Below are 17,419 nucleotides of genomic sequence, written 5' to 3' on the forward strand. Positions count from 1 at the left end.
ATCACCGGCAGAAGGTGACGCTCTTAATAGTGAGTACGATGTTGGCTCTGAGATGGATAGAAGAGAATATAACGAAGTATCGGGAAGCATGGACACCAACGGCTGAGTCAATATACGCGATAGACTACAGCAGGAGACTCGAGTTGTTTGAGACTGCGTGCAAAGTATTCGCCATACCAACGGAAGTCAGACACGTATGGAGCCGTTTGAGGTACTTTCCATAGTTTCGGGCGACACTGACGTCTTGGTTGTACATGACAACGAAAGATCACATGAGAAAGCATCAAAAGGAGTATCGACAGTTCCAGGCCGAGATTGGACCGGAAGCTTTCAAGAGACCCCTGTTGACCCATCGAAATGCGATCACGACAGGATGGAAGAGAGTGGGTAAAATTTCTAGAGACAATACCAAAGCGAGGGAATCGATACTAGAGGAGGACCTGGCGAAGAACGTGAGCTTGAGCCTGCACAACTCCTTTTGTTCGAACCGGGAATCTAGGGTGAAGGCACTACCCAACCAGGCAAAGAGGTTGCAGGAGCAAAGAGAATGGATGCGATCCTATGAACAGCTGAAGGCTTGGGAGGAGATCGTGATTAGCTCCGATGATGAAGAAGAACTGTTGAGACAGTTTGCCGTATCTAGTACTTCAGGGTGCGGCACCTCCAAGGCGAAGAGTGCGAGATGAGTGGATGGTTCGAATGGATCTTGAGTCTTGAGAGCGAAGGGGGGCTTGAGTGTGGATCCGGGTGAAACTTGGATTCACGAAAAAGAAATTTTAACGAATCAAATTTTGTTATTAATATACTATATTTACTATATAAATGAAAATGCTGCATGACAATTTCCTGATTGAATGGGACAAAAGAAATTTTAAATGATTGGCTTAAAAAGCGAGAATTCAAGGGTGCAGGTGTGTGCAGATTTTGATTGCTGTTTAGCGATAGTGTGAAAATTTTACATGGCCGTGAATTTTGGGGTGTAGATAAGCTTAAGTCTGCTGCAAACTTCTGTAAATGACCACTGGCACTGTACCTTGAGCAACACTCGGTTTTCGGGGACTCACTGGCAGAAGACAGCACTCGATGAGGACATCGATCTCGAGTCCGGGGAGTATGTGCCAGTCGGTCATATTTGGAAGTTTGACCTTGAGAGAAGCAAAAAGCACTTGATTTGGAGTGAAATTTAATTTTTCAATATACTATATGAAAAATTAAATTGTCTAATAAAAAGTCTAATAAAAAGTCTAATAAAAAGTAACTTAACGGATTGTTCCGACCCGGTTTTCAACGGCGTTCATGTATTTTGGGTATCTAGAGACCTAAGTATGGGGACGTTCTTAATTCTAGAGTGGGGGGATATTTTAGTAGTAGCCTTTAAGCTGTAACGGGTCGTAGTCTCATGTCACAAACGAACCGAATTGGCTCCGACTGATTTGAGGTAGAAAAACACAAGAGATAGTGTCCCTGACTCTTGAGCCAATGGTTATAGGGCCTATTTTTCTTAAGCCTCATGTGTGACTGCAGTAGACGAATGTTACAAACACTTGTCATCTTCTTTTATTATTATCACTTCCATATCTAGAAATTCCAAGGATTTTGACTGGAATACGTGATGAAGGGACTCCTGACTGTAACCTCGGTTACTATGATACTTTGACCTTCTGATTACCTATTTGTTAATTCGAAAACGTTTTGACCATTGACTGTTTTTTGTCTTGGCGTAATAAAATTTCTGACCTGATGTATTAATAAATAAATATAGCAAAAGAAAGTTCGACAAAGATATGTTCAACTTCGGTTTTTCAGTGACAATGGATTGAGTGAGAATGAAATTGGTGGGAATTAATAATAATATGGAGAAAGTAAGAAGCAGCAATGGAGCGTCGTCGAAAGGAGAAGATGTTTTGTTGCAAGTGGAAGAAGTTCAGTTTCAAAAACTTCAAGGAACGCTATTTGTTCTGAGTACCAGAGTTGCATGGGCACAATTGGGTCAGGAAGACTTTGCGGTCTCCGTTTATTTTGCTGACGTAGATAAGCTTAAAATTTCGCCGCAACGTAAAGCAAAAAAGCAACTTCAAATTACGCTTCATAATTCTGAAGCCTTCACATTTCTCTTCCTTAGACCAAACAAAGCTGAGGCAGATCGTGATGCAGTAAAGGAAATGGTGCAGCAGATACTCCCCAAGTTTGCACGAAAAATTAATTCTGAACTGGAAGATAAAATAAAGATGTTCCAAAAAAGTCCACAGCTGTTCAAATTGTACCAGAAACTAGTGCCAACTGGAATAACCACTGCAGAAGAGTTCTGGGCTACGCGATCTTCAAATGACATAGAATCTCAATTGACTGGTTAGATCTTGTTTCATCTTCGTGTTAAACTTGATAGTTCAAAAATAAAGCAATCGAACATCCGCAATTAATTTTTGGGTATTCCATGAGCAGTATTATAACCGGTCTCATGACTTTTCCATTTTTTTTACTGTTTATGCTTATTTTGTTGTTCATGTAGTATACCTAGCTTTTTAAGAGTCATGAACGTACTGAATAGGTCCTGATGATTTTTCAGGAGAGAGTCTTCAAATTTGTTCGCGCTCAGTTTTGATTTTTAGCGTTTAAATTTTGATTTCTTTTAAAGTTCACTTCATTTCCTTTGTTGAAAGGAAGGCAAAATCCACTATCGGACAGCGAAAGTCTAAATTTCACGAAAAGCGTGATCGAAATATAGTTTCGAAAGTGGCTTTAATTTTTCAGATTTCCCAGCGGAATAAAAATTTTTCTTTTCGATCCAGTTTCTCAAATTGTGTTGATTTTATCGAGAAAATGTCCATGAAATTTTTTTCCTGAAATTTAAAGAAGTACTAGCGCAGGACTCGTACCTACGGTACATTCAAATAGAATGTTGAACGTAAAAAATAGCTTCCTAAAAGATGTACTAAAACAGTGATATTTTTAGTGACCCTAATTTAATTCAACCGTTTCTTTTTTAAAAATGCCATATCTCGAAAATCAAAATGATTTGAGCAGATAAAATTAGTGGGCCACGTCTCGGAAACCAAAAGATATGGAGCAGTCACATTTTGGAGAGAAGAGTTGCAATCAATGGGTGTACCCCGACAACAACAAATCAAGTTCCAGAACGTAAAATTTTTTTAAAAAAATTTGGTTTATATCCAAGTGTTTTAAACTGAAAAAGAAATTATAAAAATCACCATTTCACGAAAACCACAAAGATTTGAGCAGCCATGCTTGGACGCCAGAATTGCAACTTCTGAGTGTATCCTGACAGTACCCCACTATAGGGTTCTAAATTTCAAGTTCGGTTACTTTATTTAGTAAATGTAAATGGCGTCTTAACCCATCTAGGAATTGATACTAATGAACCTGCTGTTTCAATTAAGCGACTTGGACCATTCAAGCCTGAAAGCACTCGACCAAGGACAATTATCGTCAAATTTAAAAACGAGTTAATATCTGAAAGATTATTATCAAGAGCAACCCACTTGAAAGACTACTCCAATACTTACAACCAAAAAGTATACAAAGTTTACCTGTCAAAATCCCTGAAACGAGACGAAATCAAGATTGAGAAAAAGCTACTAGAAAAACGCAGATTTCTCATTGACAACGAAAATGTTAAACCCAAAGACCTGAAAATTAAAAATCTCGAGCTCTTCAAGAATGGAGTGAAAGTTCAGTTAGAAGACTGACTATCTGACACCACCTCCAACACCCACCCGTTATCCGCCCTATGCTTTAATACACGAAGCCTCATTAATATAAATCGTAGAACTTCTTTCGCAAATTATATTCTCAAGAGCAATCATGACGTTATATGCCTAACCGAAACCTGGCTAACTTCTGAGATAAGTGACTCTGAACTATTTCTTAATCAATACAATATTTACCGAACCGACCGTGAAATGAACGATCATGGTCACTCCAGTCATGGCGGCACTCTCATTGGAATAAAAAATGAACATAGTTCGGAACCAGTTCGCCTTCCTGATGAAATAGTCCACCATTGCACAGCTTGTACAGTCTCGTCCACTTCTGAAACCTTGCTATTTGTTTGTTGTTACTTTCCTCCTAGGACAAGTCCCTTTGCTATAGACCACCAATTCCTTGAACACTTCTTTATTTATCTTGAAAGTGTCTTCCCTTTATATTCAAACGTGGTTATATGTGGAGACTTCAACTTTGATATTAACTGGCGTGATTATTCTTCTGCATTTCCCGACGAACAAATATTCATTACTGGCATTGAAAAACTAAATCCCACCCAATCTGTTCAGTTTCCTACAACACGTGAAAAAACGTTAGATTTGGTTTTGGTGTCGCCTAGCACAGATGTTCTTGACATTAAACCTGTAACAGACAACATTAGTAAATTGTCAGATCATATACCTGTCGCCTTTGTTATATCTTCAGTTCTTTACTCGCCTAAGCGCACAACACCCGGAAAAGTTTTCAGCTACACCAAAGCTACTTATGAAGCTATGAGGCTCCAGATATCGCGAAATCCCTTCACAGGTCACTGTTGGTCAAACCCTAATGTTTTACTCTCGGAATGGTATGACTGGTTACAGCATATAATCTCCAAAACTGTCCCCATTCGAACGAAGCACCGCAGTGAGCTGCCTCCATGGATCACATCCTCAACATCGAACGAGATAAAGCGTTTGCATGCTTTTGAGAAAAAGTTTGGTCGATCGAATCCGAAAACTACTAAACAGAATGAAAAGGTTACAGTCTTGACAGGAAAAGACAAGGAAAACTATGAGAATGAACTAGCCAGCAACAGGAGTAAAAATCAGCCTTTCAAGTATTTTCGAACATTTAAGACAACGACCATACCGTCATACGTTTATCTAGATAAACTATGTGCTTACTCAGATCAGTCTAAGGCTGATCTATTTGCTTCCTTCTTCTCTAGCGTGTTCATCTTATCATCATCATTAGATGATGAGGACTCAATTCAAAGCAACCAATTTTTAGTGCACGAATATCAAATCATTGATACCTTTGATACTTCGGAAGAATCTATTCTTGAGATTTGCCTTGACCTCAACGTAACTAAGTCACGTGGACCCGACAATCTACCCCCAGCGCTGTTCAAAAATGTCGCCAGTGCACTATGCCACTCCCTGAGTCAAATTTTCAATAAGATCAAACAGACATGTGTCTTCCCACAGCAATGGAAAACCGCAATAGTAACACCAATTCACAAGAAAGGTGACAAGCGAAATGTAACCAACTATAGACCCATTTCTCTTCTTGATATGTCTTCCAAGATCCTCGAACGATGCATGTTTCGAAGTCTATACAATCATTTCAAGCCCTTGATACACAATGCACAATTTGGTTTTCGGAAAGGAAGATCTGTCGAAATTCAACTTTTGATATATCTCGATCACCTTTACAAAGAAATTGAGTATGAAAATTTCATTGATGTTATTTACACCGATTTTGAGAAAGCGTTCGATAAAGTGGACCACGGGATATTGTTATTCAAACTTTTTCAATATGGTGTACGTGGAAAAATTCTCAAATTGATCAAATAATATTTGAACAACCGCTCTCAGAGAATTAAAGTAGGAGACAAATATCTGGCCCAATTGAAGTAACTAGCGGGGTTCCGCAAGGATCAGTACTTGGAGCTTTACTATTCCTGTTTTTCATTAATGACTTGCCATCAACGTGCGCTGACTCGAAGCCTCTTTTACTAGCTGACGACTCCAAGTTTATTCGGACTAATAGTTCGACTTCTTTCCAGTCTGAACTTTCTCTAATTTATAATTGGAGTGTTGCTAATAAAATGCCCTTCAACGTCGCAAAATGTACTCACATCCATTTCGGTAAAAACAACGATACTGCATATAACTTCAACGGCGAAGTGATTCCTCGAACAGATGTTCAAAAAGATCTTGGTATTCTTGTTCGTAGCGATCTTAAATGGAACAATCATTTCAAAGCAGTTGCCGCAAAATCCATCAAAGTTCTCCACATGCTCAAAAGAAACACAACGAGTCTGCCAGTTTACAGCAAACTCAACCTCTACAAAAGCATGGTTGTTCCATCCTTGCTGTTTGGATCAAATTGTTGCGCCCTATCTAAGACAAACATATCAGTTCTAGAAAACGTACAGAAAAAAATTCTGTAAGTGGTGTCTCCCTCACATGAGCTACACCGGTGCTCTAACCTTCCTAAACATTCTTCCAGTTGCTTATTACATCCAACTGAACACCTTTTTACTTCTGCGGAAAATTGTGACTGATTACTTCGATTACAACTTCAGCGAGCATATTCAATTCTTCCATTCACCTCAGGGCTCACGGGAAGGGCCTTCGCAAGGGTTTTCCCTGCAAGAATCTACCCAAACGAGACCTCGAGTATTGCGACATGGTCCTATAGTCAGTTTTACCAGCATTAGGCCCTTGAAAAGTTTATGTGAGCAAAATTTTTAGTTCCAAGCTACTAGAACAGCAAATCGCTTACCTGATGACATTGATATTTTCTCCTCCACCCTGAAATCGGACTTGTCACTAAATCCAATATAATAACAATCATAATAATAATAATTTTATATCCAATTTTTTTTTAACAAAAAAAACTGAAAAAAGCATAAAACTCGCTTTATCTCTTGAACCAAAAAATCTTGAGCAGTCTGTTTTGAACGCCAGATTTGCAAACCCTGCGTTTAACCTGACAGAAATTCAAGTTCGGCTACTTTATTTTTGTCTAAAAAATTGAAAAAAAAGAACACAGAAGTTGCCTTATCTTGAAAACGAAAAGGATTTCAGCAGTCCTACTTGAACGCCAGATTTGCAACCCCAGAGTGTTTGCTGACAGCACGCCCTTATGGGTTCGAGAAATTCAAGCTCGGTTACTTTATTCTATATCTTGATTTTTTTGAAAAAAAATTGAAACAATCATAAAAAACGCCATATCTCGAAAACCAAAAGAACCTGAGCAGTCATGTTTGTACACCAGCTTTGCAACTCGTGAGGATATCGTGACAGTGCGCCACTTTGGGATTGAGAATATCATGTTCGTTTACTTTGTTTATATCTTGATTTTTTTTTGAAAAAAATTGAAACAATCATAAAAAAACGCCATATCTCGAAAACCAAAGGATTTCGAGATATGGCACTCATGGGTTGCATATCTTGGACTCCAGATATGCAACCTATTAGTGTACCCCCCCCCTCGACAGTACCCCAGTTTGAGGTTGAGAAAATTTTTTTGAGATAAATCAATTGTGAAACAAAAGTTTGACACTTTTACGTTGGGAGTATTGACAAAATGTAGAGTTAAAGCATTCGCCATACAACAGATTTCAAAATGTCGACTTGAGTAAAACTTTCAACCCTTTCAATGTTTTGGCCATGTAACAGACCAACATATAGACTTCTTAATTATGTGCCAAGTGAAAATTCTTAAGCATTACAATATAGCTCAAACGTGCAAAAAATCATTCGTTAAACCTGCAAAAAATACTACGTTCAAAAAGCTGATGTAGCTGCAGTAAAAATTAGAGGCTCTGACAGTATCCCTCATTTTTACCCTGATAGTAAAAGACAGAGACCCTGACAGTACCCCCAGAATGTACCCTGACAGAACCACAGCCTTGCTGTTGAGAATTTCAAGATCGGTTGGTTTTTTCATTCAAGTATTTTGAGACGAAAATGAAAAAATCAGCAAAAGCCAGCATCTCGGAAACCAAAAGATATGGAGCAGTCACATTTGGAGAGAAGAATGGCAATAAATGAGTGTACCCCGACTACACATCAATATAGGGTTCATAACTTCAAGTTCCATTAATTTTGGTTTTAATCGAAATTTTTTGAACGAAAAGAAATTATAAAAATTGGCATATCACGAAAACCTTTAAGATTTGAGAAGTCATACTTGGACGACAGATTTGCATTTTCTGAGTGTATCCTGACAGCACCCCAGTATAAGGTTGAAAATTTCAAGTTCGGTTTTTTCAATTTATATATTTTTTTTGTGACAAAAAAACTCAAAAAAAGCTTCGAAATCGCTTTATCTCTAAAACCCACTATGGTTGATAATTTTAAGTTCGGTAAAGTTTTTTTCAAAAAAAATGAAAAAAAAACACAAAAATTGACTTACCTTGAAAAACCAAAAGGATTTGGGCAGTCCTACTTGAACGCCAGATGTGCAATCCCTGAGTGTTTCCTGACAGCACGCTTTGTGGGTTTGAGAAATTCAAGTTTGGTTACTTGTTTTATATCTTGACTTTTTTTTAAAAAAAAGTTGCAACAATCATAAAAAAGCCATATCTCGAAAACCAAAAGAACCTGAGCAGTCGTGTTTGGACACCAGCTTTGCAACTCTTGAGTATTTTTCGACAGCACGCCACTATGGGTTTGAGAATTTCAAGTTCGGTAACTTCATTTTATATCTAAGTTTTTCATTGAAAAAAAATTTAAAAAAAAATTGCCATATCTTGAAAACCAGAAGGATTTGAGCAGTCATACTTGAACTTCAGATGTGTAAGCCCTGAGAGTATCCTGACAGCACGCCGCTATGGGTTAGAGAAATTCAAGTTCGGTTTACTTTAATATCTAAAATTTTTTCTGAAAATTAATTGAAGCAATCGTAAAAAAACGCCATATCTCGAAAACCAAAGGATTTGAGCAGTCATACTTGGACACCAGATATGCGACCCCAGATATAGACACACGATATGCGACACCAGAGATGCTGAGTGTACCCCGACAGCATCCCAAGATAAGGTTGAGAAAATTTAATTTAGCTAAAACAATTGTGAAACAAAAGTTTGATACTTCTACGTTGCGAATATGGATAAATTGTAGAGTAAAAGCATTCGCTCTACAACAGATTTCACAATGTCGGCTTGAGTAAAATTTTCAACATTTTCAATGTTTTGGCCATTTGACAGACCAACATAGCTACTTCTTAATTATTTGCCAAATGAAAAATCTTAAGCATTACAATCTACAATATAGCTTAAACGTGCAAAAAATCTTTCGTTAAACATGCAAAAAATAATACGTTCAAAAAGCTGAAATTTGTCAATATAAAGACTTCTGAAACATGTCTCAAATGAAACGCCAATTAAGTTCTGTATAGATAAGGAAATATAATTTTTTTCTTTGATATTCGAAAGTTTTTCGAAAAAGTGAGTTATTTTTTTTGTTTTCTCACGTTCATGACTCTTTTCCAACTGTATTTTGGCTATGTTTAGTATATATGTTCACAATTTCTTTAACAGTTTTTATCACAAAATTTATGATTACAATGAAGAAAAAGTTGCATTTTTCAAGTTTGCAGGAAAGAGCTTTTTTCTGTAGTCTTTGTAAGAATATCCAGCTTTGCTGAAAAAACGCTTGAAATGTTTGAAGTTGGTACAACAAACCCAGTTCCGATATATTTACAATTTGAAGATAATTGAATTTGTTTTCTTAAGAACTTGATGTACGAAATCATTTGCTTCAATATTTTCAGAAATATCTGAAGGCGTAGCACAAAATTCAATAGGTTTTGCAGCTTTTTTTCGTTTTCGTTGGGATCATTTGAATTCCCATTTTGTGTTTTTATAGAAGGGTTCTCGAACTGATTTTCTTCTTTTTGCCCAAGTAACGAAAGGAATCAAGAGCTTCGTCAAAAAGGTACCTCACATCGGCTAGAGTCTTTGAGTTGGCTTGCAATGCAATGCAAGATGAAATGAAGATATGCGATTTTTAAACGAGAGAAATTACTGTTTTCTCTTTCATTGGGGATGAGAAGCATGTCGTGTAAGTTTTCTGTAGTAAAGTTTTGACAAATAAATAGTTTATTTTCAACGTAACGAGGAAGCATATTGAACACACTAAAGCAACGTGTTGATGCCCGTAGCAGTGGTGAAAGATCAGTCAATGGGTACAATTTGCACCCATTTTAAGTTGCGTAATCGGAACATCATCACTTGAACTTTATCTATAAGTTGTGATAGATGAATCAGAACAAAACTCACCCACTGCCGAGTTAAAATAATGGGAGGTGCAACCAACCATAGGGACACCCATCAACTCAGTCACTTTTTTGTTTCTTGAACAATTTCCTAAATAAGACATGCAACCCAAGCCATGTCTCTTTAAAAGGCATTCATACCCACCCACTCAATCAAATTCATATGCTGTTCTCCTCCAAAATTAGTCTCATCAATAAAAGGCAAAAAAAGTCATTAATGTTTTTTTTTCAGAACCACCCAAACATGTGTTATAACTTGCAAACAGTCCAATAAATTTGGTGGTTTCAGCCGACCAACCATCTATTATCAAAGCAAATTTATCCGGTAGACGCAATGAAATTTTGTCCTACTTTTTTTTAGCAATTAATTCCATGAATATTATCAAAATAAATTGAAGAATTGTATTGGAGACTCAAGACAGACGTTTAAGTTTTTAAATGATCTAAAAGGGTAACTATATTAAGTCTAAAATTTTCCCTGCTATAACGTGCGCTGAGTCCAGCAAACTTCTTTCGAAGCAAAAGATAGTAGATATGACTTTCTTACAACTGTTGTTTTAAACATCATAAAAATTCTGAAACCATTAGACCCTATCGTTCCAGAACCGCAGGGTTATTGTTCTATCTGCGTAAGTTTCCGTTAATGAAGTCTCAATTTGCATGTATAACTTACACGGAGCTGGGAAAATGTTCCATTCGTTAAGGGCAACGAAGCTTTACAATGCCCTGCTATCAAAATGATTACTACCTAATAACATAAAAATTTCAACAGAAATTGGAGTTATAGACAGCCCATGTTTTCAGAGATAGATACTTTTTGAATAATAATGAATTGAGTAATTTTTATCGTTTCCTAAGGATCCATGGTATAGTGGCTAAATTCTGGGAGTTGAAACCCTGGGGTTCGGGTTTGATTCCCGACTGGAATCATTGTTAATTAATTCCTGGATAAAGATAGTTGTACTTAGGAAAGAAAATCAAAGCTGTAAGCTAAAATCAAAAGTATAAATTAATTAGGGTCGTAATGGAAGGAAAATAGTAAGAGGGTAAAGCAAGATTGGAGGTGGGGAATGATATAATCATCAAAAGAAAAATAATATGTTTTTTTAATGTATACGGCTCTTAAAAGTTACACTGTAGTAGTTCTTTAGTCTAGTGGTAAAAAGCTTGATTGGAGCTCCGGAAAAGGGGTTTGGATCCCAGTAGGAATTTTTCTAAAATTGTTCAATTATTTATGTATTATTATTATTATTATTATTATTATCATTATCATCAATAACTATTTTCAAAACAAATTTTGATTGAATCTTCTGTTGGACAGGGTAGATCAGAGGATCTCTCCTTTACCCTTTTCAACTTGCCATCTTTTGCTGTAATTTGTTTGTTTAGTTACATCAATTTATTTTGGCGAATGAATTTTTTCTTTTGAAATTTCTGGACAAATAAATCGTGATCATTCACATTGTGATCTGAAATGGCTTGTACCGAACTCCGCGCCAATAGAGAAATGTATGAAAAAAACTTATTTATACCTATTTCTTGCTTGTGATGATTTCAACTCTAAGTTACCATTACTTTCTGGGAAACAAAAACGGGACTTGCACCAGGAATACGAATCGTTGACTTTTCAGAAAAGTTGTTAGTTTTACAATGATAATCCTAAAATTGTGAAAAGCATCGATAGGTGTGTCTGCACAATTCACTGTAAAAACAAGGGGAAATTTTTTTGGGAAAATCTAATTGTAATCTATTTGAAACGTAAAAATCACTACCTTGTCTGATATTCGTCTGACAGCATATGTCGCCGAGTGGTAAAACTAATATCTGAGAATTGTGTCGCTTTATTGTTGCAATATGTCATACTGTCAAATTATCACTAGCCTGTATGATAGTTGAATTAGACTCCCATTAAACATTGTATAGCTTCGCTTTCTGCAATTAAAGATTTTTTCATAGCATTAGCAGTTTGACAATAAAGCATATTCTTCAAATTCATCTGTAAGCTCAGCATCCGTTGTTCAGCTCACGTAGAAGATTCCTGGAATCAAAAAGAAACGTTGCAAAAGTATTCACTCCCAGCTAGTTTTATACTTGGATTTCATTTTTATGAATTCCCTGCTGAATAAAATCACTTGTTGATCGAGTATCATCTCTGTTGGTTTCTTTAAAACTATTATTAAGCCAATGATTATGATTGATGTAAGCTTCATTACGATATAATAGTTCAAAAAAGTTCTCGATACCTGAATTCATACACTTGCGACCAACTTTCTGCTGTGTTCACGTGTGTTGTGTTCATGTTTAGGAGTGAGCTCCTCTTTCATTTGCGAGATTCAACCTTCCAATCCATTTGGCGACAACAAAAGTTCAGTTCACTACAATCTCAAAGCAGAAACAATCCAGTCAATCTTCGCAATTTATCCCTCAGTCCGTCTCAAATACGACAAAACAGTCGTCTCGGGCCAAATGACCGAACAGCAATTCTGGGCCTCCTTTTTCCACAGTCATTACGTGCAAAGGGAGCGTCTTGATTTCGGATCTAATGAAATGTTTGCGGAATGCGCTTCAATTGACGAGAAAGAAGACGAGGAAAGGAAAGAAGCGAGGTCAGGCGGTTTCGTTCCAGGAGGGGACGTCTCGAATTTACAAGATGCAGAATCAGGATTCTTTGTTGCCGAAAGCGTAGGCGATCAATCATCCTCCTCTAAAAAGACAGGAAAGGAAAGCTCTAGTAAAAGTATGATAGTATCAAATAGTGCATCTCAGACAGTGAAGGCATTGATTAAACGCACCAATCAGTATAGCTCCAGATTCTTAGTGGAAACAAGTAACACAGGTAGTTGTGAAAAAAAAGCAGCTAAGCGTACAAATGATGAGGCGATTACATGGGAACAATGTGCAGTCCAGGCCAAACAGATGAAGATAGACGAAATGTGTCGCTTGGACGATTTAGCCGACACTCCTGAGCCGGAGCTGCCGAAAGTGTCAATCCAAGGCGGCCCAGAGAAGTTCTCCCAATTCGGAGTTGACCAAACACTGCTCAAGTTTTTGCCTTCTTCCAACAAAGAAGTGGTGGAAGCCACGAATGCATGTGCTGCCCAGGTTCAAAATTGGGTTGCCGGGAGCGAGGGTGTGTTGAACACAATTGGGTGTCTTAGTTTGAACCCGATTCAGGATTTCAGCCAACTTTCTACCTCAGGTGATTTCCCCAGCAGTGCGACATGCAACGAAGCCAATTGTTCATCAGGCGACAAAATTGCTACAGAGCTCAAATCGGAAATGCAAATTACATACGCTGCTGCCAACGAAGTGCTCAGTAATTTCTGGCAATGTTTCCTAATAGACTCGCCCGAAAAAGAGCAGAAACTAGAGCGATCTTATGACTCGCTGCAAAAGTTTGAAACTTCCTTGTTGGAAAGTTTTGTGAATTTATCCTTGTCGGTTAGTAATGCCAATTGCGCCAATCACCTCAAAATTATGATGCAACAAGCTCATAACAAGTATCAATTGTATAAAAACAACAAAGTTCGCAAGAAATAAGCACTATGCTGAATTGTCTCATAAAATTTATTTTCTTTCAAGCGATTGTTATTTTAGATCTAGATCGTTTTTGCTTTTGTTTGGTTTTGAAGCAAGAGCGATTAAAAAGTTTTTGACCAAGAAATCAAATAGGGGAAAACAATAGTTTGAGGCTCCCTAATAACCATTTTAAGCTCACTACTCGAAACTCTATAAATGTTATCCAAGTTTTCAGATGACAAAGGTTCAAAAAACTTTTTTTTTGTTTTTAAATCAGTTGCATACTCAAGTTTGTATGTGGTGGCTCCAAGGAGCTGCTGCCAAGAAAGAAGAAACAAAAGTGAGTGAGCTTGTGAAGTTGGTTGAATAGAAAAAGGAACTCGTAAAGACGTATGTTGAAGGGGCAGTGGGAGGTGTTCTTCCTTGGTCAAATGCTGTCCTTGGGCAGTTTCGTTTGAGTGCTAGTGTGCTTAGCATTGGGTCTTACACTATATTACCTTACAAGCTCATCTGCATCAGTTGGTTTATTAAATGTAGTACAGTAAAATAAATCTTTTTGAGGTTGAAAATGCGGAAACTGCTTGCGTGCTTTGCAGTGCTACTTCTTAGCTGTAGCTTCGCACACTCAGAAGGTGAACTGAAGTCTGAAAATCAGATCAGATCTGTTGACTCATCCCGGGGAATCGGATGGGTGTTTGACTTCATTAAGAACTTCCTCGGATACGCCACTATTCTGCTGCCCGGATACTTGATCATAAAATATGTGCGAAACTCGGGCTACCTAGAAACGGCTGTCAGTCGGGGAGTTTTCTACAATGCAGTCAAAGTTTGCGTTCAGGGCAATGATCTGGAGGTGGTTTTGGGCGTGCCAACAAAGGGCGAGGAGCGTGCGAAGTCTAACTTTGAAAAAGGCGTCATTTTAGTGATATGTGCCAGTGGATTACAAGTGTCCTACTTGACGTGGGGTGTTTTGCAAGAACGAATCATGGCCCACAGCTATGGCGAGACACCTACTAGTTCCGGAGAGAAGTTCGCCAACTCGCAGTTTTTGGTGTTTGTGAACCGGATCTTGGCTTTTATGACGGCGGCTGCAGTTTTGTGGTACCAACGGCCGCCTAAAGTTGGGGTGCCATTCTACAAATATAGTTATTGTTCGCTCAGCAACATTCTGAGTAGTTGGTGCCAGTATGAAGCTCTGAAGTATGTCAGTTTCCCAACACAAGTTCTAGCCAAGGCTTCCAAAGTGATTCCAGTGATGATGATGGGCAAGATTGTGTCGAAGAATGTGTATGAGTTGTACCAGTATGTGACAGCTGTCTTGATTTCCATCGGAATGACTATGTTTCTGCTGACCGAGGGTGTTAACGATAAAGGACACAACTCCTCCGAAACCACCTTTGCAGGTAGCTTGTTGTCCCTTAAGACAAACGCAAGTTTGCTTTTTCTACTCGATTTTAATTGCATGTGCCTATTCACGTTTCTATAGGTATCTTTTCAAGTTGATTTTGTTATCACTGTGTGTTCTACATTCTGTTGGGCAGCATAGGTTAAGTATAGGTTAAGTGCTGGTGGATAATGGATGATAGAAGATGATGATGATGGGGTTTCAGGCGTGGTGATTTTGATTGGCTACATGTCTTTCGACAGCTTCACGTCTAACTGGCAGGGCGAGCTGTTCAAGAGCTACAAGATGAGCTCAATCCAAATGATGTTCGGGGTGAACTTGTTCTCCTGTCTCTTCACCATCTGGTCCCTCATCACTCGCGGCGATTTCCTCACCTCTGTCCTGTTCATGCTCAAGTATGAACAGTTTCTGTTCCACTGCATTGTCCTCTCCATCTGTTCCGCCACCGGACAGTTGTTCATCTTCCAGACTATCTCTCGTTTCGGCCCAATCGTCTTCACAATCATCATGACGCTGAGACAGATGTTTGCGATTCTGTTGTCCTGTTTCATATACAACCACGAGCTGGCTCTGCTCGCTTGGATGGGGGTGTTGGTGGTGTTCTGTGCTCTCTTCCTCGAGATTTACAGCAAGGATAGGGTGCGAAGGCGGAAAGCGAAAGGGGGCAAAAGTGAGTCAGATTGTTCGGTTGGGAAAAATAACAAATTGGGTGCTGCTGCGAGTACACGGTTGTAGATATTTATATTTATATATATTTGTCTATTGTTGTTGTTATTGTGCAATTTAGTGGTGAACTGCGGCAGTGGGTTTGTACATATGTTTCCTTCTCACTTCTTCTTCTTCTTCACTCGAACTTGATAGAGCCTCACACGAGTGCAGTGCAGTGGCAGGACAACTCTTTTCTTTCCTTTCCTTTCGGGTTGGCAGAGGGCGAGAGGAGAAAACTACTTTTCCACCATTGCTGTGTAACTGTACATATCAATCACATGAACTCCATGCTCAATAGCACTATCATGTTTGTAAAGGTTAAGTCACCAGTGGATATTAGTAATTGTAAAAAGATAGTTGAGTCCTTTTTGGTGTTGATTTATCCTCCAATCCAATTGGAATTATGATTATTGAAACAGTAATTACAAGTTGGCCTCGTTTGAAAGAAAGAAAGAAGTTATTGACAACAGTTACTTGAAACCAATTGTGTCCCAAAATGAATTGTTTACTAGACGGACGAGGCTGTCTTTTTGAATCTGTGGATATAATGTACAATCAATTTATATAAATTCAATTTGCGCATCTTATTTTTCAAAGCTAAAAAAGGCTCACACAGTGGCGTGTGCAGAACTTCTTCTAAGGGAGGGGACAGTTCTTCCAAAAAAAACGAAACATTTTGTCGACCGTTTCCGAAAATATTATAATGACCCTATTTTGTAAAAATGATCTCAGCCGCAGGCAAATTTTGAAGAAAAAACTGGACTGAAAATGAAGTTTTGAGCACTTTTAATGTTTGACCAAAAAATTGTTTTTTTTTTCGGCGCGCCGTGCCCCCTCAAATTAAGTAATATTGGCGCCGGAGCGCCTTTAGAAAGTTATTGATTTTGGCTAGCCAAAAATGAGTCTCGTAAAATTATACCAAAAGGGGAACCTTTGGGAAGAAATTAGCAACCAGAATTGAGCTAATGGCAAAGGCGGTCGCCTCGCCTCCCCCCCCCCCCCCCCCCCTCCGCGGCACGCTACTGAAGGCTCACAATTATATAAGTTGGAAATTGTTAACATTTAGATAAAAAGAGTTGATGAAAAATAGCACAAATGAGGAATTTTGTGCAAGCAAGTTGCCCATAATGTTCGCGTTGAAGCAATCGCTACAGAACAATTAAAAATCAACGAAAAATTTTCATTTGGTGAGTTTTTGCAAGTTTCTACTTACTATTTGGGGGAAGAACAAAATTTATCTCGCTCAATTTATCAATTATAGCTCAAACTCGGGGAGGGTTCTCATGCTTGAAGGACCGAATGCTTGAAAAATTTCAACCAATCAAAATTGCTAAGCATTTCTATTGGCTAAATGCCTTTCTCACAAAACCGAAGTCAATATTAACAGAAAATGTATTAAATCAGTGGAAAATAATCAAAAATATTACAAATTGCTGGTTACAACCGCAAAACTATTCAGATAATCATCAAAATTAATGAAGCCAAATCATAAGAATTTTTCATTCTTGAAAACTCATCTGCTTATTATCTAATCGGTCAATATTAACACTAATGGCCTGGATTTATTTAATTACTTTGAGATTTTCGCGATTTACTTTGAGATTTTGAATACTCAATTCTGATTGGCTGAAAGTAAGCTAAAAATTAATTTCAAGCATTCGGTCCTTCAAGCATGAGGGACGCCACCCTCAAACTCAGAATCATATTTATATTTGGACGCCGCAATTAAAAGATGGCAAGGAAAGCTTCACAAAAATAGGTTACATGTCAGTATTTAGACAACCGCGTATT

At 38.0% G+C, this 17,419-nt stretch overlaps 2 protein-coding genes across 2 annotated transcripts; both read left to right on the forward strand.

The window, feature by feature from the left end:
• The first annotated feature begins 1,810 nt into the window (after positions 1 to 1,810).
• Positions 1,811 to 13,615, forward strand: LOC134854014 (general transcription factor IIH subunit 1-like). The gene is made up of 2 exons (XM_063870077.1): positions 1,811 to 2,349; positions 12,302 to 13,615. The coding sequence occupies exons 1-2, from the start codon at positions 1,827 to 1,829 to the stop codon at positions 13,534 to 13,536; spliced, it is 1,758 nt and encodes a 585-aa protein (XP_063726147.1). The 5' UTR covers positions 1,811 to 1,826; the 3' UTR covers positions 13,537 to 13,615.
• Positions 13,616 to 14,054: 439 nt separating this feature from the next.
• On the forward strand, positions 14,055 to 16,153 carry LOC134854015 (adenosine 3'-phospho 5'-phosphosulfate transporter 1-like). The gene is made up of 3 exons (XM_063870078.1): positions 14,055 to 14,918; positions 15,126 to 15,590; positions 15,708 to 16,153. Exons 1-3 carry the CDS (start codon positions 14,084 to 14,086, stop codon positions 15,776 to 15,778), a joined length of 1,371 nt encoding a protein of 456 aa, XP_063726148.1. The 5' UTR covers positions 14,055 to 14,083; the 3' UTR covers positions 15,779 to 16,153.
• The last annotated feature ends 1,266 nt before the right edge of the window (positions 16,154 to 17,419 follow it).

This window comes from Symsagittifera roscoffensis, chromosome 9 (genome assembly GCF_963678635.1).
Source record: "Symsagittifera roscoffensis chromosome 9, txSymRosc1.1, whole genome shotgun sequence".
In the NCBI taxonomy this organism is placed as follows: domain Eukaryota; kingdom Metazoa; phylum Xenacoelomorpha; order Acoela; family Convolutidae; genus Symsagittifera; species Symsagittifera roscoffensis.